We start from the raw sequence: 26,207 nt of genomic DNA on the forward strand, positions 1-26,207 counted from the left end.
TTTTGGTATGTTTTTGTTTTGCCGTTGAATAATGTAAACCATTTTTCCCTTTAAACCATCCAGTATGAGAGTGTAGAAACAGTGTGCAATAATCAAAACATTGACAATGAAATATTTAAATAAAAAGAATAATTAACCTCTGGGTTCAGCTCAGTGTGAAATAACACCAAGTCTAGACAAATATAGTATTGGACTAATTTACAAAGACCCCGAGACCAGACAGACGTTCAGTCTGGAGGGAGAACAGACTGTCAAAATAAGAAACGAAAGGCTAATGCTTGTTTAACGAATCTCGCACAAACCCCCCTTAGCATTAGATTAAATATGTATGGTAGCCTAATACTGGATCCAGAAGTGCGGCTACATCTTATCTAGAAGACTGCATTGTCTGAACCGGAAACCAGAGTGTGCGAGGGGGATAGTTACTCAGTGTTCCCTGTTTTGTCACAGAGATTTTATTCCATTAAACTGGCAAAATGGAGGTTTCAGGAGATGCTTTCAACAAATGTAGGTTATTGCAACAGTGGCCCAACTAATATCCAGGTTTGACTTTAAACCTTTAAAGACATTTTGCCTAAGGACATTGGTGTCCAGACACAAAGTTCCAGCTTCCTCAGCTCTTCCCATCGGCAAAGTGGAAAGTTGAATTTATCCCAGTATTGGGATTTTGTGTAGTTATCAATCATATTCTGGATCCAAGGTTAATGGCCAGTCCAGGTTATATCCAGTAGAGAACCATTCCAAGTAGACCCAGCCCCCAAGACACATGATTGGTCAAAATAATGATATGAGAGGAAAGAACATCAAATCCCCCGTTCCCCAAGATTTAAACTTGTCTCTTTCAGTCTACACATGTTAATCTGGAGTCAAATTTGTGAGATTACTTTTTGCCAGACCGGATGCGGAGGCGGTGTCGATGATTTACCAGGTTAAAAGTATTCACAGACTGGCTTCGGAAGCGAATGCATTACGGAAATGTCATTTGAATTACAAGTCAAAGGTTCAGGTGAAACTCAACAAAAATGCCCAGTAATGGACAAGGCTTTAATGTTGCATTCGGTATGTTAGGAAACACATTAAGATATGGAGGACCAGTAAGATCCAAGCCCTGGGCAGGACCAGAATCGGGGTGGACGATCAGCCTGTAAATGACCACAATCAGGAACAGAATCAGGATCAAATTCAGCTCATCTCGCTTTACTGAGTGGAGCTCTATGGAGCACTCTGAGCTGGATTAGTCGCACAAAGGAAGAATGCACCCTGTCCAATGCTTTTTTATCCATAGACATGGGGTTTAGGTCAGACAGACGAGTCCCTTCTGAGTTGTTGATAGAATAAGACAATTCTCCCATTAGGAACACTGAGAAGGCCCGGGGAATGTAATAAAACGAGCGTGAATCAAATGGACCGGATTATCACGGAACATGTGTAATGTGGTTAATCGTATTCAAGACATAAAGAGTTAAAACTGTAGAAAGTGTCACCGTCCTAGAATTATGGGGGGGATGAGGGCCCCCCCTAGGAGCCGCTGGAGGCCTGCCAGGAGGCTGGGGGGTGGGCTTTTAAATTAATCTTTTCAAACGAGATTTAAAATATGTATTCAATGTTTTCTTGTTCTGTGTCAGAATATTGTATACAGCATGTGAATTACTAATTCACCACCCCCATGGCGGATTATACTAATTCTACCGAGATATGTACCCTACTTGCATTGTTGTTCGTCACTTCACCCCTACGAGGCGCAAACGAACGGAAAACAATGGCTTCACCATGTCGACCCGTTTTTTTTTCTCTTTTCGATTACAATTATTGGCGCCCAGGTTCACATTACCAGAAAGTGATAGACAAAAAAAGGGACTTTACATCTTGATCAGTTATGCTTCACCAACGTTTCCTAATTTCTCTCGATCTTTGCAATCGCTTCCTAATTGGTTCTGGTAATTCTAAATGCTAATTTCAGTATATTGCAGTTTGAATTCTATCTTACACATTTTACTAGTCATCCTCTGGTCTAACATGGCCTGCTGGAATAGCTAATAAGTACCTGAAAATGCGTAAGAATGCAGGAGACGAAGGTTGCATTGTGAATTCTTTCCCTTTTTGTCCCCCGCCTTAATAATTCTCCCTACTACGCCCTTGCACAGTGGTCAATAGTCTAAACGTCTTTTCTGTTCGCTAGCTGCGACGAGACCCATTAAATGGGGAAAAAGTGAAACATTGGAGACCCCCCAGAACGAGACAGAATAATTCACACCGTGCCTTCGGCGCTTTGAAACACTGGAGACAAATCTGCCGGAGCGAAACGTTGCTTCAAAGGTAAAGGGCACAAATAGGTAGTTATTGCTTCAATTTCTATGGAAGATAACTCTATCCATACATTTTGAATTTATAAATCACATGTAGCGCAAAACGGCAGAATTTAATGTTACTGAAAGGAGTCAATCTTAATGCAAAAAGTCGACACTGGCTGAAATTATCCTTTACGTTGAAGATCTTTGTCTCCCCCTCCTGGCAGCAGCCGTTAGTACAGCCATGTTCATGGACATGCTTATGAGCTGGTACTGTCGTTGAAAAAGTGGTATTAGCTTATTCCAACCACAACGGTCAGACCTCATGAAAGATCCTCCACAACATTGACTGAAATCCCCCCAGACCACATGAGAGATTGATGTATTGGTTCAGTGTCAACATAATAATGAAAATACCACAGTAACACGTGATACAGTTAACCCACACAAAAACTTTAATACCCTCTGGTAAGGGAGAAGTGGTCCAAACGTTGACATACTAAATAGTGTGAGGACCCAGGTTTTTAATATAAAAACTTGCAGCCGACACACAAATGCTTTGTAAAAAGTCATGTGACCCCATGACTTACTTACTTACATAGTTAGTACACATACACCAAGTTTTATTTTTTTATATACTTATATACGTCTTTTTTCGTTGTCGACTTTTTTTGTTTCGTTCATCTAGACCAGCCAGATACAGTACCGATTAATATCATACAGTCACATCAGGAACAATACTTATTATCATACAGTCCAATCGTCAGGACAAGCGCCGCGCTGTCCGCACAGACCCGTCCTCCCCCTATACGCTACCAATATAAATCGGCATCGTTTAGGATCCTAGCGTCTCGTGTTATTGTATAGACTGGTGGTGATACGTTTCGGTGTATCTCGTGTCTTCTGTGCAAAGGTTTTTCGTTTTTTTCAGTTTATTCATTTTCTTTTTCACCCCCTTGGAGAAAACCCCCCAAAAAGACGATGATGACGTACCAGGTGCCTGGCTGTTCACGTTTACAGAATGATGTCGTTTGACGAGTAGAAAGTATAAAACAAACGAGGAAACAAAACCAAAAAACAGTCACATCCCAACTTTCCAGCTCTGTGTCCGGCTCTGGGAAGCCAAACAAAAAGAGAGGGACAAGTTAAACGGGCTCTCTCTCTCTCTCTGGGGAGCCAAGATAGAGAGCGAGAGAGAGAGAGAGAGAGAGAGAGAGAGAGAGAGAGAGAGAGAGAGAGAGAGAGAGAGAGAGAGAGAGAGAGAGAGAGAGAGAGAGGGGGAAAGGGTGGAGAGAGAGGGAGAGAGAGAGAGCGAGAGTGAAAAAGAGAGGAAAGTCTATGAGAGCAGCATCCTCTATTCATACGTTTCTCAGAATTAAGGCACTGCTGCAGGCGACTGGCATGGACATGGACGACCCTCTCTGGGGGGCGGGGGGGAGGGAGGAGGAGGAGGAAGAGGAGGAAAAGGAGGAGGAGGAGGAAGAGGAGGAGGAGGCAGGACGAGATGCCACCATGTTCTTCTCCAGCATCTCACAGAGAGTTTTGTTTCTGTGTTTGTAGGTCTATGGCAGATTAGTGTTGTACATTGTTTCTGTGCTTTTGAGGGCCTACTTTTTCGGTTGGTGTCTGTGTGTGTGTGTCTGTGTGTTTGTAACGTGTCCGCTTTTGCAAGCTTTCACTAGTCACTAAGCGATCCAGGCCAAGCCCCGAGAGGTCACTGAGCGAGCCGGGCCCCGCCCCCAAAGGTCACTGAGCGAGCCGCGCCCCGCCCCCAAAGGTCACTGAGCGAGCCGGGCCCCGCCCCCAAAGGTCACTGAGCGAGCCCCGCCCCCCAAAGGTCACTGATCGATCCAGGCCCCGCCCACCCCAGGCATAAGCGATCTAGGCCTCGCCCCCCTCACAGGCCCCTCGACCGATCCAGGCCCCGCCCCCCTTGCAGGTCACTGATCGATCCCGGCCCCTCATGGATCACCAAGCGATCCGGGCCCCGCCCCCCTCACAGGCCCCCTCGAGCGATCCGGGCCCCGCCCCCAACAGGTGACCGCGCGGGCCGGGCCCCGCCCCTCACACGGTGCTCTCCAGCATCCACTCGGTGCTGCTGAACGTGACTCTGCGGCTGGCCAGCGGCGAGGCCTCCGTGTCCAACTGGTTGGTGGACTTGTGCCAGCGGGCCCGCGCCGCGCGCCGCGGGTAGCTGTGGCTCTGGAAGATGGAGTAGTCCCCCCCGTCGAAGGAGAAGCGGTGCCTAGTTCGTGCCAGCTCGTTGGGCAGCAGCCCCACGCCGGCCAGCCCGCCCCGCTTGTCCTTGAGGCGCGGGGCCTCCTTGGTGCCGGCGTTGGGGCCGATCAGACACAGGGACATGGTGGAGCCCGTCAGGCTGCTGTCCGTCTGCGTGTCCTCCGACGGCGGGCCAGAGCGCAGCCCGTCCAGGCTGCTCCGCCTCTGGAAGCGCTCCGGCGTCGGCTGCTGGGCCGGCTCCGCCTCCGCCGCAGCCGCCGCCGAGGTCCCGCCCGGGTCGCCCGTCTCATGGTCGGGGTCCTGGTGGTCCGCCCTCAGCACCAGCGCCATGCACTCCCGGGTGGCCCCCGGCCCGTCCCCCGTCTGGCTGTCCTCGGAGGGCTGCTTGGAGCCCGAGCGCTGCATGCGGCTCTGGTGCAGCTGCTGCTGCTGCTGCCTCTGCTGGTCCTGGTGGTGTTGGTGGTGTTGGTGGTGCAGGTGGGAGCGCAGTGAGGAGGAGCCCGCCTTCACGTCCTCGGGGCTGCTGTAGGCCTTGTAGCGGATCATGAGGATGATGATGAAGACCAGCACGGAGGCCACGATGATGCCCCCGATGATGATGATCATGGTGCCCCCCAGGAACTGGCTGTGCATGAAGCGACACTGCGTGACCTCGCTGGCCGTGTGGAACTGCACGCAGCCCACCACGCGCGTGGCCGTCAGCGACGTGATGCCGTCGTCGTACACCGCCAACACACACAGGTCGTACTCGCGCCCCGCCGCCAGGTCGTTGATCAGGAACGTCTTGCTGGTGGACGGGATCATTCTGCAGGCAGACGCGCACACGCACACACATGCATGCAAGCAGGCACGCGCACACACACACACACACACACACACACAACATGCACACACACACACACACGCACATTCACACATGCAAGCGTATGCACGCACACACACACACACACACACACACACATACATACATACACACGCCACATACACATGCACACACACACATACACGTGTCCCATGCACTCACACATACGCGCAAACACATGATTCACACACAAACACACACACAAACACACACACAAGTGCACACACACACACGCACACACAGTAGATTTTAGCAGAGTGGGCTTCATTGTGGCTCTTTTTTTTTTGTGGCTCTTTTTTTTCTTAAAACACTTGACAAACATGAGGGTACAACGGCCTTCCCAGCTTCACACCGCATTCCAACACCGCGCTGGAAACAGCGATCATAACAGTGACAGCGAATTCTGCACGGTGACAGTTACGGAAGCACCATCTCACTTCAGCTCCTCTTAGCGATTATTCCCTGCATAAGGAGTATTAACTAATAGCAGCTGGTATGGTCTGGTGTGGGGAAGTGCTGTGCTTTAACAGAGAGCGTTAGGAAGAGACCAGCGAGGAATTCACTCAAAATCCTTTTACAGCCTTTTCGCAAACGACTGCAAGGGTATATTTTAAGGGGACAGTCATGTGTGTGCAGTGCATGTCACAACACCTAGGAGAAATGTCAGCCGAGCCTTAGGGCAAATGCCATATGTTGTGCTATTTTGGTGAAGCACAAATAGCATACAGTACAAAATCACATCGCTGCTGGTGGCATTACAAGGCAAACACTTGTCAGTACATGTGAAGCATATGTAGAGGCGTCCCCGGGTCAACTCTAACATCGTTAGTCTAATTAGACAGATGATTCTGTCTGCCTAGAGGGAGCTAGAGTTTCCCTTAATGCCACCTAAAGACAAAGACATATTTAGGTCTGCTTGTAAACTCACGGCAGTCAATTATACGGCAGTAGTTAATTGTGACTAATGCAATGGCAACACAAAAAACAACCCGCTTATTAGCCATTAGAGCGGATTCGTGTCGTAACAAGGACAGCCCTGTATTTACCGGCTGTATGAGAGAGCCCCACATCGTGACCCCATGCTGCTAGGGCGGATCTGTCTGACCTGCAACTGTTCTCCTTTTAGCCATCACACGACATTTAGAGTCTAGAGTATGGTACTACAGGGTATTAAAACATGGCGCCTCTTATCGTTCCTCAACCAAACGATGCAGAAAAATCACCCTGAGATGACAACTTGGCACGTCGCTCGGATACAGCCGTGAGTGAAACAGAGGCTGCTATGTATTAATTTGGCACCGCAAATCATTTATTTACGTGTTTTGAACTAAAGTTATCCGTTTGTTTTTCTTGCAACACTTAATCACCCTGCGTCTTTGGCACGCCCAGACCTATTAAACGCTTTACGCTTCCATCATACAACCCAGCAGATGGGCCTTCCAGCTGGCCAGCGTTTCTCCCTGCATCCCTCTCTCCTGATCCGTCTCTGTTTGACACATGCCTACTATACCTCTCCCATCCTCCTCCTATATCTCTCTCCTCCTCCTATACCTCTCCCCTCCTCCTCCTCCTCCTCTCCCCTCCTCCTCCTCCTCCTCTCTCCTCCTCCTATACCTCTCTCCTCCTCCTCCTCTCTCCACCTCCTATACCTCTCTCTTCCTCCTACTCTCTCCTCCTCCTCCTCTCTCCTCCTCCTATACCTCTCCCCTCCTCCTCCTCCTCCTCTCCCCTCCTCCTCCTCCTCCTCTCCCCTCCTCCTCCTCCTCTCTCCTCCTCCTATACCTCTCTCCTCCTCCTCCTCTCTCCACCTCCTATACCTCTCTCTTCCTCCTACTCTCTCCTCCTCCTCCTCCTCCTCTCTCCTCCTCCTCCTCTCTCCTCCTCCTATACGTCTCCTCTCCTCCTCCTATACCTCTCTCCTCCTCCTCCTAAACCCTTTTCCCTCTCCCTCCTCCTATACCTTTCTCCTTCTCTCTCCTCCTCTTCCTATCCCTCTCTCCACCCCCTCCTCCCCCTCCCTCCTCAACCTCCACCTCCTCCCCCCCTCCCTCCTCAACCTCCACCTCCCCCCCTCCTCCTCCCTCCCTCCTTCCCCCCTCCTCCCCCCTCCCTCCTCCCCCCTCCTCCTCTCATCCCCCCGCCCCCCCCTCCTCCTCCTCCTCTCACCTGTACACCAGCGTCTCGTCGGCCGTGCTGTTGTACTGGATCTGGTACATCCTGATCCCGGGGATGTGTCGCTCGGAGGGCCAGCGGATCACCGCGGAGGAGGAGGTGAGCTCCGCCACCACCACGCGCCGGTCCTGCTTTTCCTGGCCCTTGGTGTCATTGCCCGACTTGGCCGAGGTGGTGATGTCGGAGAGGCCGGGGTCCTCGCGCATGTGGCCCGTGTTGTTGACCAGCAGCGGCAGCGGGATCATGTTGATCTCCACGGCGGCCGTGGCGATGCCCGCCGCGTTGGACGCCACGCAGCTGAAGGCGCCGCTATCCTTCAGCGTGGTGATGAGCACGTCCAGCGTGCCGTTGTCGTACAGCACCGTGCGCGAGTTGTTTTGCACCAGCTTGCCGTCGGGCGAGCGCCAATGGATCTCGGGGTCGGGGTCTCCCATGGCCTTGCACTTGAGCGTCACCCCCTGGCCCTCCATCACGTGCGGCTTGGTTGCCAGGTGCTTGGTGATGAGGGGTGGCTCGCAGATGAACTCCTCTTCCTGGATGGACCAGAAGTACTTGTCCATCAGGTGCTCCGGCGAGGCGCAGGTCTCCAGGTCGTCCTCCCGCGTCAGCCGCCGCAGCCACAGCAGCTCGCAGTTGCAGTGCAGCGGGTTCCCGCCGAAGCTGACGGCCAGCGACGAGGGGTTGGAGCCCTTGGCGTCCGACAGCACCTGGGCGTGCTGGAACAGGCTGTCAGGCGGCAGCTTCTGCAGCCGGTTGGAGGTCATGTCCAGACGCACCAGCTTGGTGAGCAGCGTGAAGGTGCCCGCCCCGATGTGGTCGATGAGGTTGTGGTCCAGCGTCAGGGTGTTGATGTTGGTCATGCGGCCGATGGCCTCCCAGGGCAGGGTCCTCAGGTTGTTGTTGGACAGGTCCAGGTCCTCGATGGTGCCCACAAACTCGTCGAATGAGGTGGGCGCCACCAGGTGGATCTGGTTGTTCCCCAGGATTAGATGGCGCAGGTTGACCAGCCCCTTGAAGTGGTCGCTCTTGAGGGCGCTGAGGCGGTTGCCGTCCATGTGCAGCGCCCGTAGCGAGCGAAGCCCGAGGAAGGCGTGCGGGGTGATCTGGCTGATGGTGTTGCGGGACAGCGTGAGGTGCACCAGGCTGGTCATGTTGACAAAGTCCTTCTTGCGGATTACGGTGATGAAGTTGTCGGTGAGCCGCAGCTCCACCGTCTTGCGGTCGATGGTGGGCGGGACGAACAGCAGGCCCGTCTTGGCGCAGAGCAAGGTGAGCGTGGGGGACTGGTGCTGGCAGATGCAGCGGCCGGGACAGCTGTAGCCCCTCGCTAGGGCTGCACACAGCAGCATGCACAGAACCACACGCTCCATTGTGGGGAAGATGGCCGATCCTGGAGCCGGGGGAGAAGACAGAGAAGGGGGGGGATTAGATTAGATTAAATGGTTCCTGTACACGGTTCTTGATCATGTTAATTATCTCTTTCTTATTGTTGTATATTTTTTTCTAATGACTTTTGTGTACCTTTGTACGGTGCCAAGAAATGCACCTTCAAATCAAATTATTATTATTATTATTATTATTAATATTATTATTATTATGTATGGTGATGTGCGATGGCCTGTCGTTGTTGAGATGCAACATAACACACATAAACGTATGAACGATAATCGATCAGGAGGCAAATCAATAAAAAGGTAATTCAACTTATGTTAGAAGTAATACTCATTTAGAGTCCCATGTAGTCCATTATTACTAGCATATATTGCATGGTAATGTGGACGGTATGACAATCGTGTCTGTATTCTTACAGAACGTATATAGGTTCAGGTGTGAAGTATGTGTATGCTCGGCTATGCTAATGTGCGAGGTAGAAATATGGGCACGATGAAACAGTGATTTTTATTTTTGAACCATAATGGGATGGCACCATTCGGAATTTGGAATCCTCTCCGGAACACCGGGATGAAAATCATTTGAGGATGATTACAGCATCGATAGCGTCCCAGGCCGCAGAAACATCACTGCTGAACCCAATTTAACGCGTTGAAAAACACACAACGCACCGCCTTTCTATATTAAGACAATACCAAGCACCTATCTTCGTCGTCACACGCTCCAACTAGAGCGTGATGTTTTATGTGTGTGTGTCTCTGTGTATGTGTTCGTCTTTGTGCCTGTGTGTGTGTTTGTTTGTGTGTCTTTGGGGTGTGTGTGTGTGTGTGTGTGTTTCTTTGTGTGCATGTGTCTGTGTGTGTTTCTTTGTCTGTGTGTTTGTGTCTGTGTGTGTTTGTGTCTGTGTCTTTGTGTGGGTGTGTGTGTGCGTTTGTCTTTATGCGCGCGTGTGTGTGTATGTACTGTGTATCCTCGCGCGCCTGTGTGTCCGTATGTTTGTGCGATTCTGTTTGTAAGCATGTGTATGTGTGTGTGTGCCCTTGTGTACGTGTGTGTGTTTTAATGGGAGCCAGGGTTCACGCCAGCGTGGAGAATCAAGGGAGGAACAGGAAAGCCCTCTTGTCAGCAACGCGCTCAAGGAATTCGATGACCTTTGCTGGCCTTCTCCTTCCCGTAAGCTTAGGAAATGTAGTGTAAAACAAGACACGATGCCGTCATGTAAATCACCGCGAGCAGGTACGGAGGAGTCGGGGGGGGGGGGGGGGGGGGTGGAGGAGACGTCGGGGTAAGAAGGCATGGATAAAGATAATATTGGATGAGGATGACTTTGAGGATATGAGCGGGATGTTCAGAAGCACCCAGAATCCATTTGAAGGAATTGAGCGCCAGTCCACCAGATAGGGCACACACACACACACACACACACACACACACACACACACACACACACACACACACACACACACACACACACACACACACACACACACACACACACACACACACACACACACGCCTCAGCCGGAGGGACCCCGGTGACGAGGGGCCACGGTTGCCATGCCGCTCGGTACTATTCCACTCCACGGCAGCCATCTTGATTGCTTACACGTGAACTATAGATATATATATACATATATATACATACATACATACATACACATATACATATATAGATATATACACACATACATACATATACATATATATATATATATACGTGGCCGATACGTGGCCCGCGATACCGATAATATCGCGATACAGCGATTCTAGGATAATCAATACATTGTTAGACAATGCTATAAAGATGCATCACGATATATGTCGAACGATAAATACAAAAAATGACCGTAAAAGGATAAAGTGCCTTTATTCATGGTCCGAACCAATTTTTTAGTTAGACAGAACTAATGTAAAAAAAATAGGAGGAATGAAGTAACGACGCTGGGAGCAGGGAAATCTGTTTAATGCGCGATATTTTATTAATAAAAGTAGCGATATTTGGCCCAAGCGTATTGCGTATTCTCGTATCGCATGAAGAAGGGCGATGATATATTGCTGTATCGATATTTGGTTCCACCCCTACTGGGAACCAAGCCAGAGAGGCAGGAGACCCCATCTCTCTCTGTCCCTCCATGAACAAGAGGCCCAGCAGCTGCTTAAAAGCATCTGAAGTCACTTGAATCGTTGCAGAAGAAAGTGTCCGCTTGATGTGTCGGCTACAAAAAAACGAATAAATAATCACCCATAAAAGTGTTTCAGGAGTTTCAAGCCACTCAACACCCTTCATTACTATTTAGAAGGTTCTTTGTCCGATGTGACTAGAGCTGGTAGGATGAGACATGGTCTGAGGAACTGGAGGACGTTAGGGGACCCGACGCCTAGCCCCGGGACATACGGACACAGGGGATGGAGCCGGGAACCAGCTGGGTGGGAGTCGACACCAGAGCCGCCACAGGACGCTGCCGCTCTGTCTAGCAGAACGATGCTGCGGGGGTGAAAGGGACTGTGCCGCGGTGAATGGTTAATGGATTGCATTTACTCAGCGTTTTTCTACCAGTGGCTACACAAAGTGCTTTATAATATCGCCTAACATTCACCCATTCATACACACATTCACACCTACATTCACACACCGACGGCGGTGTCAACCATGCAAGGCTACAGCCAGCTCCCCGGCAGCAGGTAGGGTGAGGTGCCATGCTCAGGAATACATCGACACTCAGCTAGGAGGAGCCGGGGATCGAACTAGCAACCTTCCGGTTACAAGCCAACCCGCTCTACCTCCTGAGCCAGGTGCCGCCACGGGGGTTTTCCGCATCACAAGGAAGCAATCACATTAAACGCCTCAGTTTCCAAACTGCACCCTGGCCCTCTGAACGCCAAGTGGACTCTCGCTCTGGTCATCTTGACTTTAAGCTCTATGAATTATCCCTCTGTTTCTGAAAGCCTCCATCTTTTCAAATTCCCTCACTTAAATCAATCTAAACAATCACAAGGGCAATAAAAAAACAAATGTTTTTTTTTCTCCTCACACAATAAAAAAGAAAAAGGTGAGGAAATATCCCGACTCCAGGGAAATAAAAACATGTATTTATTCAGAGAACCACTTTATTGCGGGCGAGTCGGAGCGCATTGCTTGTCCAAATTGATTTGCCCACTCTTCTTTTCTCGAGGAGCTGGGGGTTGCATCACGGTAAAAGTAGGCTAGAGAAACAGCGGTCATATCTCAGGCTGCTGAGACAAGCAAAGAGAAGCAACCCCATCCAACAGCTGCATCTCTAATCCCGCCGCGAAACGCAGCGCGCTAGTGTTATCACGGTCGCTAGCATTAGCCACAATTATCCTTTCCCCTTATTGCATTACTGTAGCACTCAGATGCTAACTAGGCCGCCCAAGCCAGCCCCCGGCCTTCCAGTAGGACCGGCGTCTGCGCCAGAGCGTTTCCCGCCACACCGCTGGGGATACTTTATTGATCCCTCAGCATCTCAAGGCAGGCGAGGAAGACAAGAAAAAAAGAGAAAAGCATTGTTGCCACGGCAACTCAGTCATAGAATGAAAGACCTTTGAACGGCATTAAGGGAAGAGAAAGAGTGGCCGGTCCGGACGGCGATAAGGCCGAGATGAGGAGGGACGGAGACGCCGTCTCGTCTCTTCATCTCTATTTCTCCAGAGAGGCGTCTGGGGTGCGTGATTACACTCTGAGGGAGCTGTCTTCAACATTCCCGTGGATTTACGTCACGTTTATACCTGCAGGATTTGAAACCTCTTCACGTTGAAAAAAGGGGGGCAGTGTTCAGTGGCGTCACTAGGCTGTTTTATTCGGGGCTAAAGCCCCAAATCTTATTTTTTTGTAAAAAAAAGAAAGAAATAATCTACTTTCCGACGGCCCTTGAACGCCCCTCGTTTACCTCAGTGTTTACAACAGGTAAGTTGTAAGCACAAGCTCTAGATTTCCCCATGTCTTTATTATCTGTCAGTAATTCTTAGAGCATGGTGAGGGCATTGACCGGTTCGCTCAAGTCAGACCAAGGAGGTACCCACTTATGCTCAAAGGACAGAAGCCCAAAGAATGGAACACGAAACAGTCAGAGAGCAACAGGGAATGAAGAAAAGCAATTGCAGAGAAAGAAAGTAAAAAGTCAAGTACGTGCTAAAGCATACAAAATTTGCCGGGCTAAGCCCCGGATGCCTCAGATACCTAGAAACACCCCTGGCTGTGTTTGAACCCGCTCTGCTCAGACGCCCGGTCCCTACAGCATGTGTGTGTGTCGTGTGTGTGTGTGTGTGTCGTTGCGTTGGAGCTACAGCCCCAGAGAGGGGGGGAACCAGACATCATCTCTCTGAAGGATTCAACAGATTCAGAAGCTATTTCGTAGCGTGCCACCCACTGGAAGTGACTAACCTGGTGGTGGCAGGCTGGCGAAGAGAACAGATAGAACAGCGGGCAGAGGGGTAGGGCCAGTGATTAATGCCGCTCTCAGACACCAGCGCCTCTCTCTCTGTTACCAACGCAGATAACCTAAAACCAATTTAAAGGGAGGAACTTTTTTAATGAATTGTCGACGTGAGAGAATTCTATTTTCTTCGCTTTCAAAGTCTCTTCGTATAAGATACGTATGAAGAAATACAAACACACAAACATATCGGCCTAAAGTAATCTTTACTTAACTACTTCTATATCTACAGACCGATGGCTGTTAATTAGCCCAGCGTAATTCCCCAGGGCGTCTTCAAAGGAGAGTTAACCAACAACCATGAAACGATATTCAATTAACGCTGAGAAACCAGTATATCTGTATGTATATAGGATCCAATGAGATTCCGTTAACCCCTTTACATCAAATCAATCCCCCCCACACTTTCATTGTATGAGCTAGCTGTCTTTAAATAGATATATTGTTCAAAAGCGTGTGTGTGTGTGTGCCTATATGTCTCTGTGTGGGTGTGTGTGTCTCTTTGTGTGCATGTGTGTCCGTGTGTATGTGCGTGTGTACCATCCCGCACTTAGAGAGCAATGTAAGGATATATTTTCCGACACGACTCTGTCAGACGAAGATAAATTCCAATTAGGTGCAGCTGCCGGTGAACTGCTAAGACGCCGCAGTGTGACTCTTGTCTGCGAACGGGCATAATTATTGACAGTTTCAGTTCACAAGAGTCAGCCCAGTCCGCCACCAAGTCAGCACTAACTGCTTGCTCTCCAGCCCCGGGGGAATTTCACTCCCACCGGGTAGGGGACAGCGATACCTTCGTGGGTAAATAGAGGGCGGCCATTTGAATTTTTATAATTACATCCGACCAAAACAAGGAATGGCAGCTTTGCATTTCGACCTTTCAATTAAAGCCATTATTAAATAAAATACTAAAAAGGAACAATGTTGAAAACTGAAATCGACATTCTCTCATACAAATAGCCTTTTTCCCGAATAGCGATTGCGAATGTAAGGGGGTGGACTTGTTGACACGTGTGATGACTCATCGACAGAGCCCTCGCAATGAATTACTGTTCGAATTCAATATAGCCACGACGGCAAAAAAACGGTTGCATAGATATTGTTTCAGTGAAAGACAGCGCACACCAACGGGGTTCTTTTACATTGGAGAGCGCCATCCGTGTCGGTCACGTGATTACAGGCTGAGACCGGGTTTCATGTCAGAGGGATGTGGGTAGGAAGGAATACTGGGAGTAATTGCTCATTGTTATTCTGTCGACCGCACCACAGAAGAAGACCTCTCCGAACCAGCCGCCGTCCTCCCCACCGGCACGGGCTCCCTCCAGAAACCCCCAGAACTTCATTACAGGGGGGCTTAGCCGATATCACTGTCTTGATAAAAGGTGAACATATACCCGCCTAATTGTGTTGCAAATGAAAGCGTCACGCTCGGAAAGGCTGTCTACAGAAAGCTGTCTGGTAGCAGGTGTGCCAAATCCATTATGGCTAGTAATTTAGTGTGTGGGGGGGGGGGGGGGACTTGCTTTCGGGAAGCTAGGGAGCGCTGCATTTTGTCAACACTTGATAACAATAATCATATATGACGTCAAGTTAGGCCAGACGATTGGCGAGAGGGCCTGGGAAAGCCTTTCCCGTTGTGTTCTGGTGACAGGGCTTCATTACAAAGGGTTAATCACAGGATGTATCATAAAGTTGTGAAAGACAGGCTGAGACCGTTAATCACAGCCAGGATGTAACATAAAGATGTAACATAAAGTTGTGCATCCTGTATAGAAGAGGACAAAAGTGGATTTGTGCCTTTGGTGCACTTATTCAAATCTGTCAATGGTAAATGGACTGCATTTATATAGCGCTTTTCCAACTTGAAGCGCTGTACAATTTTTCCTAAGATTCAGCCATTCATGCACACATTCATACAGCGACGGCATATGAATGCAAGGCGACAGCCGGCTCGTCGGGAGGAGTCAAGGTGAATTGTCTTGCTCAGGGAACCTTGACACCCGGGGATCTGGGGATCGACCTCGCAACCTTCCGGTTACCGGCCCACCCGCTCTAATTCCTGAGCCACATGTCGCCCACTGCAGCATCTGTGATGTTACATCGTTGATTTCATCTTCCACACCGTCCCAATGCAAAGGCATGCATTATGTAATGAAAATTGACTATGTCACGCCCTTTAAAATCAATAAGCCCATTGACCAAGGTCTAATAGCTGCTTGAAATTGCATACGTCCTTTTCCTGTAAAATCTAATCAATTACGGCTCCGATACACGCACGTCCGCGAGTCGTTCTAGGCCTTTTTTTGTTGTCGTTGTTGTTGAAATTTATCCTGGGAATTGGCCCCGGTGATCATAGTGCTAAATGATTCATGAAGTAATTATCGAAGTCCTGTTTTGTGTTCCAGATAACACTCTGACGCACGCGTTCTGATGGGTGTTGCCTCCGCCGTTTCTTGCCTGGATGAATGGAGGGAACAGAATAATTGATAACCTTTCCTTCTTCATATGTCACGGGAACGTTTGGAGCGCCGGAACCAGAGTGTAATGCGGGCCATCAGCGTCACGTCAATAAAGTAATGGAATCATCTGGAATCGCATTTCTAATGGCATCAGGAATGGGAATATGTCTGTGTACACAATTTATTTTCCCCCCATGGTGAAACAAACAAATGATTTTTGCGGCGACAGACTCGATCTTGAATCGTTTCTACTTCCGTCTACTTTCAGCTCTATCCACATCACGCTGCACCACATCCCGATCCACCGTTATACAGTAGGTCATAGCAAAAAAACAGCAGCATTTATTCATAGAAAACTAGGCTGCTGAGGGAAAATACTGTCCACATATTCTCAAAAAAAGGCCCTAATATATTCCAAAACAAAAATAGCATAAAGTATAAAAGCAAAAAGCAGAAAGTGAGTGTAACAGCTGCAGTCAGGTGCTTACGAAGCCTCAGGTCTATTTACTTACATTATTGTTTTTATATGCTATAGCCTGCTACTGCCAGTCCTATGTTAATGTGTTTGTCCTCTCTCTGCTGGTTTTAAACATACTCACAGAATGCTTTGAATGGCTGTAAAGGTTATTCCCATTTTGTGCTTTGCTCTTTGGGCCTGGGATGGAGGTTATGATCGGACACAAACACATCAATTCAGTATAGCCCTTAATCAAAGGTACAGTCTCAAAGGACGTAACATATATGCATGATGGCTCCCTGATCCTAGCCCCCCAGAGGGCAAGTTAAAACTCCCTTGATTAGCAAGGAAGAAATCATGAGAAGGAACGCAGAGTGGGGGATCCCTCCTTGGAATCAGCTTGGAAGTATATCAAAGCAGACCTATATCATGTGATATACAAGCTATGTTTCAATTATATGTTTAGCTGAAACGTGACAAACGCTATTTCTGGCATTTATATATTGTTAATGCTAATGTGTCAAGAAATGGAGTTGTATTTCAAAAGGGAAGCCGGCGTATTGTACATGGATTCGGTTCCTTTACACTAAATAGCCAATAAATGTTCTATGTGTGACACTACACAAAGAACAGGGTGTACTTCACCACAAACATGTATTCTCCCTGCACATCTCTCCACAATCAAATATATTGGCTTATTTATTCAAGTGTGAGCACGAATGTTTAACATCACCAATTCGATTAACTATTTATCATCACCCAAAGGCTAAATCCCCTGTGAAACGTTAAGGAGGCAATTACCTGTTCCTAGCTACACGTTCCCTTTAAGTTACTGCTGAGGCCCTTTGATGCAGCTCACACATTCATCTCCACAGACTCTGGGATCTAGTTATCAAACCGGATCCTCCCTCCATAAATAATATGGAGGGAGGATGACCATATATAATAACACCATATATATCAGTGCTCCAAACCAGGGCTACACAGCCCGGCCTGCAGGGGGGTAGGGGGCAGCTTCCAGGGGGTCATTTTAATGTGTGTTGCGGATCGATAAAGGCAAGAACAGAAATAGCAGAAGACCTCACCTTGTTCCAGATTAAACTCCTCTGTCAATATAATAGTTTGATAATAATATAGAGGTATATTTTTCAGTATTGGAAGAAGATATCTGGTTTGGTGTCAATGAAGGGGTACTGGAGCCATACTGGTGGGACTCACTTAATGTACACACTTATTGTAGGTTGTGCGTCCTTGCACTTAAAAATAGTACTAGCATTGTGTAGTATCTTATCCTAGCTATCTTTGTTGTATACGGGGAATTGGTTAACCTAGCGATTGTTAGTGCTTGGCCCTTGGCCACTTCTTTGAACATTCTTATTTTACGGACAGTGATATATTGTTATATCTCTCTCTTCTGACAAATGTACTTATTGTAAGTCGCTTTGGATAAAAGCATCTGCTAAAGGCCCTAACTGTGATTGTAAAATTATTCTGGGGGTACAATGGTTAGATCAATCTATCCATCAAACTCACATTGTATTGATACTTGATGGGCCATGGAACTTAGACTGGCTTATCGTGCAGAAGCACTGGCCTCTCCATTCAGTCTCAGCTCACCTGCATTATCTCATTGAGATAATTTGATCCTAATTGATGATTGAGATCATCAATCCATGTAGTCCTCCATGGTGGTAGGATGCCAGGTGAATCACCACACCAAAACACTGAAGTAAATGGACCGCATTTATGTAGCGCTTTTCGAACCAGTGGCCACTCAAAGCACTTTACAATATTGCCTCACATTCACCCAATCATGCACACATTCACACATTGACGGCGGTGTCAACCACGCAAGGCGAAAGCCAGATCGTCCAGAGCATTCAGGGTGAGGTGCCTTGCTCAGGGACACCGACAATCAGCTAGGAGAGGCCGGGGATCGAACTAGCAACCTTCCGCTTACCATCCAACCCGCTCTACCTCCAGAGCCAAATGCCGCCCACATGCTGAAGCGTTGTCATTTACCACACCGGTGGGGCTGAGGTTGGTTGATGTGCAACCTTGACATACTACACATCTGTCGGCCATTCCAATGTTCCATAGATCCATACAGATTTACAGGGAGGGAGCAGGAGAGAGCGACTTGGATGCTTTCTGTGAGCTTTCTTTAGGAATCAATAAAACGGCATCTCATCATCAATTATGGGACCCGATCAAACAGGACAGGCCACGGCTTCATATGATGAGAGTCTTAATAAAAGAATATGGGAGACCCACTCTGTTTCCTGGGAATGAGGCCCTTCACCGACCCCCACCCTGAGAACGTGGCCTTATAAAAACCCTTTATGTTCCTTATCTGCATGTGGCAAACCTTAAAGGCTCATAAAGCTGATTTAGTGAAGCGCTTCCAGATCCGTCGCGTCTTCACAGCCCAGTCAGGGTTATTGGTCGATTCCATTAAAATCAGGTCAATGTCAACAGCCACACACACACACACAGCCTCCTAAATAAGTTCATAAATCCTTTCAAGCATGGGCAGACATGGTCGCTGCAGCAGCAGAGGCCGCAGGTCTGCGTCGCTAAGGGGGAATAAAACGTCTGTCCGTTCATTTTTCAAATTCATTACAATTAGGCTGATTAAACCGCAATTTGTACAATTTAATGAAACACATTATTCTTATCGCGAGGCCAAGAATGGAGAAAGTATAGCTCCTTCAAACATTAAACGACCGTAAAACTCGCGGACAAATCAACGCAGACACTCTGTGGGGATGGTGGTAATTGATATACTGCAGGAGAATTCGAATGAGGAAAAGATTTAGCATGATTATTATTATTTTTTTAAGAGACAATCAGGAAACAACACTAAGTCGTGAAATCTAATCTCGCAAAGCCATTATTATATTAATTTTTTTAACACTAATTAATGTAAGGGAATGATTTGACTGATGGGAACACATAATTGTTTTCAATAAATTAGATTAGAAATAATGTATTATGACCTATAACTGTGGCCCTATCATAATATAATATGAACTCTTTGGTCCCATTCATGGATTTAGATATTTTGTAATTGAAATCTGTGTAGTATACGTATATACATAGTATATCAAACTCAAAAATGCAAATGTTTGTTTGACAAATGAATGGCTTAACCCTTTGCACAGTAACAAGCAGTAATGACATATTGAGGCCTTCCTAGTTCAACCAAAATACACCACTTACATCTTTCTAGCCATACGGTTGACTTACTTACTTTTAAAAATGACGAAAACAACCACTTGACAATCAAGGAGAGACCTTGGACCAGTCCATATAATTGAAATTCCAATATTCAATTCAGACTACATTTAGCCTGGTAGCATTCCTTTCCCGACTGTTTTGTATCCGCATGGGGAACATTAACACTGTGGCTGTAAAGTAGGAGCTGATGGCCAGTGATTGACTCCTTAACTCCCCTTAGCTGCTGCGAAACATTCCTGCGTTGCCGCAGGAAAATACATATTTAATTTCTCCAACAACTGAAGCCTGATCCTAAACTACAGTAGCACCGTTATTTCCTCCTCAATGTTAAAACGGAACATGTTAGATAATTCATAAGAGGGAATGCATAATATGTAGGGCAACTTCAACCACTCTTCTGAACAGGAAAATTACGTTTCCTTGAAGTTCTCCATCTCCGTGGAGGTGTTCTGCGCCCGTGGAACTACAAACCTATTGTGGAGGTTGCTGAGCTGTGTCTTTTCTCCACAGAAAGTATATTATACGTTTCCTGAGCATCGGAAGAGTATTAAGATCTTGGCACATTCCCTGGCACCGAATGTGTCGCTAAGGCTTCACAGCGATTTAAAACAACGTTTTCATCTGTCGGATCGTATCTGTGTCCCTCAAAGCGTCTCGGCATGTTCAGTCGGAAAAAAGAGCGGATGGATGGATTAGGCTGTTCCATTATTTTCTCTTTTGGTTGTCAACCATTACGCCCGAATCCAATCAAATGATCAAATCTCGACTGAGGACGCACACATTTCCTTTAACATTTCTTCACAAACCGTACGTGCGGCCCACACAACTCTACTAGGTAGGCCTACTACACTTCCATAATGCCCCCCTACAATTTGGCCTCCTGAACAGAGAGGAAGAAAAGCAACAGCCACCTTCCTGTTGCTTAAACATCATTCTGCCCGTCCCCCCCCATCTATAACCCTGCATCACAGGCAGCTCATCATGCTGCCAGCAACACTTATCACAACCCTGCCTCGTTTACAAGCCCTCCTCTTCCTCACAGCCTCCCTCCCACCCGCCGGTGATCCGATGCAAATCAGGGCAACAGCGTGGACGTGAGCCTCATCTCAAGCACCCTCGCAGACGGTCTCCACGGTGATGCAAGCGGAGGAGAAGATCCTCTCTCCTCTCTGGCTGGGGGTTGGCTCCTTGGTTGGTCGCACCGGTGGCTCCTAACCATAGCGGTAGAGGAGGCTGCTCAGGCACTGCCGGCTGGCTAACCCAGCCCCCCATGGGACGCTGTGTGTGGGGGCACGGTTCCAGCGAACAGAACCCCGATGGAGGTCCGGTGCGGAGGGGCGCGGATGGACCGAGGCGCTTAAGCCCGTGACCCCCCCCCCCAGGAACGCTTGCTGGTGGTTTCGTTAGCAGGCAGGGTCGGCTTAGCTCAGGAGGTAGAACAGGTTGACTTTTAACCCCGAAGGTTGCTAGTTTGATCCCTGGCTCCTTCTAGCAAAGTGTTGACGCGTCCCTAAGCAAAGCACCTGGCCCTAAATGATCCCGGCAAGCCGGCTGTCGCCTTGCATGGTTGACTCCGCCGCCGGTGTGTGATGTGTTTATGATTGTGTCTACATCGCTTTGAATAAAAGCCTCTCATAAATGCCCTGAATGTGAATGTTAGCGTGTGCGCCACACTGATGTGCTGGCGCTACACAGAATCAGGGTATGCTTGGTAAGTAATGACGGCCTTTGTGTCCAAGAGAGCAGGCATTGGGTATGTTATCGCCACCATGCAAGTCTCTTGTTTTGTGGAGCCAGTGGCAGGGAAAGGGATTTCTGTCCCTTGCGGTTCCCGATCTCAAATGAACGCATTACAAGAAGCGAAACAATTGTAGATAACATTTAATGAACATGGAAGATTACTTTTTTTTTCTCCATAAATGAACAAAAAGGAACTGCGACTGATAAAATCAACCGTTTAACTGTTAGAGGTTAAACCATTCAAAGACAAATTCCTTAATTACAAGAATAACGCCTGATGAATAAATATCCCTGATTTCGTCAAGTCGAAGCTGTGAAGCTTAAGAACGAAAGGCGGCCATGAGCCAAGACCATAAGCCTGCTTCCTCTTGTCGCAATGAGGCACTCTGACTCGGTGCTGATGCGTGCATTTCTCTGGAATAAAAGACGAGACCGGATGACGGCTGCTTGGGAAGCATAGCTTTGGCAGTCGTCTAGCGAGGCGGTGATGTGTGTCAGTGACTGCGGTGGATGTGTGTTGGTGTCTCGCTGGGAAGCACAACGCTCCATCAAGGCTTTTGGAGAGCAGAACCTGTCTATTCATCCGGAAGCTGGCGAGCTTTGTGTCTTTGGCGAATGGCATTCATACACACAGACGTCTAGATTGCATTATAAAGAAACATACACTTGGTTTTTCTACGGACACAGGTCAACGGCGGGGAAGCAAAGTTTTAAAGCAGATAAGTGCCCAAATCTTGGTAATTTAATGCTCGCTCGTTCTCTCAGAGAAAGGCTAGACTCTCATTCATCCACTTGCATTGTCTGTCTTGGGGAATAAGGTTGTTCGGAAACACAGATATAAGAGAGTTGCTGAATTATTATTGATGAAACTTTTCCTCAAAGGCTCGTCCCTCATTTCGTCATCTGATAATGGTTGTCATGGTGCATGTACAATGATTCAGCACAAACTCTATAAGGCCGTTTCCTGTTGATTTGCAGTGAGAATATAAAGAGTCATATGTAAGAAAAATATCCTCAAGGATGTAGAAAATAAATACATTACCCGAACTGTGCGTGTGTGTGTGTGTGTGTGTGTGTGTATGTGTGTGTGCGCGTGTGTGTGCATGGATACAAAGTCAATCAACAGTGATTCAGTCATGAATAGGAGAAGAACATGGAAGTGACTCAGCCTGTGTGTGTGTGTGTGTGTGTGTGTGTGTGTGTGTGTGTGTGTGTGTGTGTGTGTGTGTGTGTGTGTGTGTGTTTGTGTGTGTGTGTGTGTGTGTGTGTGTGTGTGTGTGTGTGTGTGCGCGTCAACCTTGAGTGCATCTGGGATTACGAAACAGATATTGAGCTTTTGTGATTGTGAGTAAAAGAAAACAGCAAGATGGCGTGTGTATATTTTATGTGTACATGTGTGTAGGTGTGTCTGTTGGTGTGTGCATGTGTGTGTGTTTAGGTGTGTTTAGGTGTGTCTGTTGGTGTGTGTCTGTGTGCGTGTGTCTGTGTGGGGATGTCTGTGTGGGTGTATGTGAGCACTTGTAAGAGCTTGACCTCCCAGGGTACCGATGGACTGGCATTTTTTCGCTTAGCTCAGCAGCTCAGAAAACTAATACCTCTACCTTGTATTCATTTTAAATAAAACTGCCAGGGTAGTGTATGGAATAGTATATATATTCTGTATGTTTTATTCTGTGCTGCAGCCGTCTACCTGCCGTCCCAGGAAACAGTCAGAGGGCGGCTCAGGTTCCCTGGTTATAAGATCCCGGAGAAGAGCAGTGGGCAGAAGGTTACCCACTGCTTTTCTGACCCTCCCCCCCTCCCGCCCACTCCAGTAAAACTAATTTTTTGCAATGATTAGAGACACTGTCAACTCAAAAAAGACCAACTGGGGAGTTTTTTATTATTATTTTATTATTTGTGAACATATAGCTAAACATATAGATTTGTATGGACCAACTAAAACTAATTTGAGTGTTATGCTCGCCAGACAATATAACAAGCCATAGCTTGTTGTGCGTAGAGGTAACTCGTTGTGCGTAGACGTAGCTCTTTGTGCGTAGACGCAGCTCTTTGTGCGTGGACGTAGCTCTTTGTGCGTAGACGTATCTCTATTGCTTAGACGTAGCTCTTTATGTGTATACGTGCTATTCGTTGACGTAGCTCGTTAGACCTAGATGTAGCTCGTTAAGCGTAGACATTGCTCGTCACGCCTCAATGTACCTCGTTAGGCGTAGACGTAGCTCGTTATTCATAGGCGTCGCTCGTTAAAAGCGTACAAAGGGTGGGGGGGGGGAACCATCATAGGGCTCAGAACTCGGTCACACGTGCGGGGTAATTAGAGCCGTCCCATGTCAACCAGTAGAGGCTAAGGCCAAGTGGGAGCCTCCATCTTACTTTGTACAGAGCGCTGCACGGAACGCCACTCCCACATGACTAGGTCTCTCTCTCTCTCTCTCTCTCTCTCTCTCTCTCTCTCTCTCTCTCACTCTCTCTCTCTCTCTCTCTCTCTCTCTCTCTCTCTCTCTCTCTCTCTCCCTCTCCCCCCCCCAACACGCGCTTACCACACCCTCTCACCAACTTCAAACCCACTGCACAGCACAAGCGTTGAATTTGGGAAAAAAAACTCAAAGGCTCAGGTGGCGTAACCATCAGGTGTACGCCCCCCTCCCTCCTTCCCTAGCTTCCCCCCCCGCCCCCCTCCAAACCCCCTGTTGGGATCAAGTGGCTGGCAAGCACAGTTGGTCATAACCGTATATTGGTGTAGTTGGTGCAGTGACATGTCCTGGCTGCAGGTTTGGAGGGGGGGGGGGGGGGGGGGGGGGGGGGGGGTGCATACAAGCGTAGACTGTATGCTGCACTAGATGAGCACGCTATAAGAATCAGCCTGCCTGCACTCTGCAGACACAAGTGCATAAAATCAATAACACACTATATGCACCACCTTTTACTATATAATTCACTTATTGCACATGGGCGGTTGAGAGATTGCACCTGCTCTCGGTGGAAATAGGGCTGATGGTGCAGAGTCTTGCAGGTTTGCATGTCGACAATTATGCTCATCTAGGTTTGGAGAAGGAGCAGAAGATAAAATGTAGGCCGTGTAACCGTGCACCCTGCAGGAACAGAGCCCGATGCCAGCACAGCAGCTTTCTGGGCCGCGGATCGAAGACGCAGATGCCAGTGATACGAAAAACACAAAAGGCAGGAAGAGGTGCACGGCTCCCTACTCACCAGATATCAAGCCCGGTTCTCCATCTCAGGTATCACATCAGCTTCCTGTTCAGGCGGGCCGCCTGCAGCTCTCTGGGAGGGAGACGCCCGCTGGCTTCATAGGAGAACACCGGCCACAGGCCTACAGAGACACAGTCAATACAGTCAGAAAATACAGTCAGTAAGAGCGGTAGGGGGGTTAAGCCTGCAGAGACACCGTCAGTAAGACGGTCAGGCCTACAGAGACACAGTCAACACAGTCAGAAAATACATTCAGTAGGAGTGGTAGGGGGGTTAGGCCTGCAGAGACAGCTGACGGTCAGGCCTGTAGATATAGTAAGTGTGAGGGGTAGGAGGTTAGGCCTGAAGATACAGTCAGTAAGAGGGGTAGGCCGGCAGATACAGTCAGTAAGAGGGGTAGGGGGGTCAGGCCTGCAGATACAGTCAGTAAGAGGGGTAGGGGGGTCAGGCCTGCAGATAGAGTCAGTAAGAGGGGTATGCCTGCAGATATAGTCAGTAAGAGGGGTAGGCCTGCAGACATAGTCAGTAAGAGGGGCAGGGAGTCAGGCCTGCAGATACAGACAATGGTGGTGTTAGCCCCCCCGCTTCAGTCTATGGCTGACAGCGGACGCTCGCAGTAAAGAGGGAGCGGTCATATGTTGGTAATCGCATCGACTAAAGCTTGCCGCCGCTTTCCACTTGGAGGCATCTGGGTGGGACGTGAGCACTGATCTGATTAAGGAGACGGGGAGATCGCTAAACAGCAGCCGAGGCAGGGAGGGGGGGGGAGACGAGGGAGAAACAACTAAAGGCACGCGGTTGCTAATAATACCCGGAACTTGAATGTGTGTTGTGTTGTCATTAATATTTCAGCGAATTATTGTCTCCGAAGATGGGCAAAGTGTAAAGAGGGGGCATTATGAAAAATGAATCGCGTTACGCCACGGCGTTTAGAAAACCGTCCTTGGGAAACAAAACACTGCACCGTGTCGTCCAAACCCCCCCCCCCCCTAACTCAGAGACCGGGGAACGCAGAGATATGAAGATTAATGCATTCCCCAGCATTTCAACATACATCACGCCGGCCTTATTGACTTAATGAGAAATAAACGGGGACTTGATTAGAACGCATGGCTACCCTCATGAATACCCCCGCCGTGTCCGGCGCAGTATGCTCCCCGCAATTCATTACACCTCCCTGCCTTACGTCTCTGCGTTCACCCTCGTAATCCACAAAGTTTCCAATGCCAACGCCAAGGTCACAAGGCTGGGGGGCTGGTTCCCTCGCTCCAGCCTCCATAATATTCAAAAACAAGTTCCCAGACATGTCCCCGCTCCGCTGGAGGTGCGTGGGGGGGGGGGGTCTGCGATGCGTGAGCGGGGGGGATTACCATAGCGCCCTCGTCGGTTGGTCGGCCGCGGTCGGCGCCGTCATGCGTGAGCGCAGAAGCCTCCGCTCAGGTCTCCTCAGACTCTGGCGTCCATTTGCATTCAAGGAAGCGCTTCTGTGGGCGGCGGTCGGGGGGGGGCTGTCATCGCCTGCTATTCATCCATCCGGTGAAGCATTTATGACGCAACCTTTTTCTTTGGGGGTACGTCAGCGCCGTCCGTTCCGGTTACTCGCATGGCGGGAGGCACGTCTGTTTCGTTTTGGGGTGGAAAAAAAAACTAAAACGAGAAAAGCCGGAAAAAAGTGAAGAGTGAAAGTGAGGC

General features: G+C 48.5%; 1 protein-coding gene across 3 annotated transcripts in view; it reads right to left on the reverse strand.

Moving 5' to 3' along the window:
* Window positions 1–4,268: 4,268 nt before the first annotated feature.
* The window catches only part of lrfn1 (leucine rich repeat and fibronectin type III domain containing 1), an 86,288-nt gene continuing 64,349 nt past the window's right edge, over window positions 4,269–26,207 (reverse strand). The window contains exons 3-5 of one of the 3 annotated variants that reach the window (XM_030381287.1): window positions 24,516–24,636; window positions 7,555–8,950; window positions 4,270–5,331 (exon numbers count right to left, since the gene is read on the reverse strand). In XM_030381287.1, coding sequence (XP_030237147.1) covers window positions 4,353–5,331; window positions 7,555–8,930 — 2,355 coding nt within the window. In that variant the 5' untranslated portion in view covers window positions 8,931–8,950; window positions 24,516–24,636 and the 3' untranslated portion in view covers window positions 4,270–4,352. Of the gene's footprint in view, window positions 5,332–7,554; window positions 8,951–24,515; window positions 24,817–26,207 lie in introns of those variants that run through there. The other 2 variants (XM_030381288.1, XM_030381289.1) reach the window with 2 other exon arrangements.

This window comes from Gadus morhua, chromosome 16 (assembly GCF_902167405.1).
Source record: "Gadus morhua chromosome 16, gadMor3.0, whole genome shotgun sequence".
NCBI lineage: Eukaryota > Metazoa > Chordata > Actinopteri > Gadiformes > Gadidae > Gadus > Gadus morhua.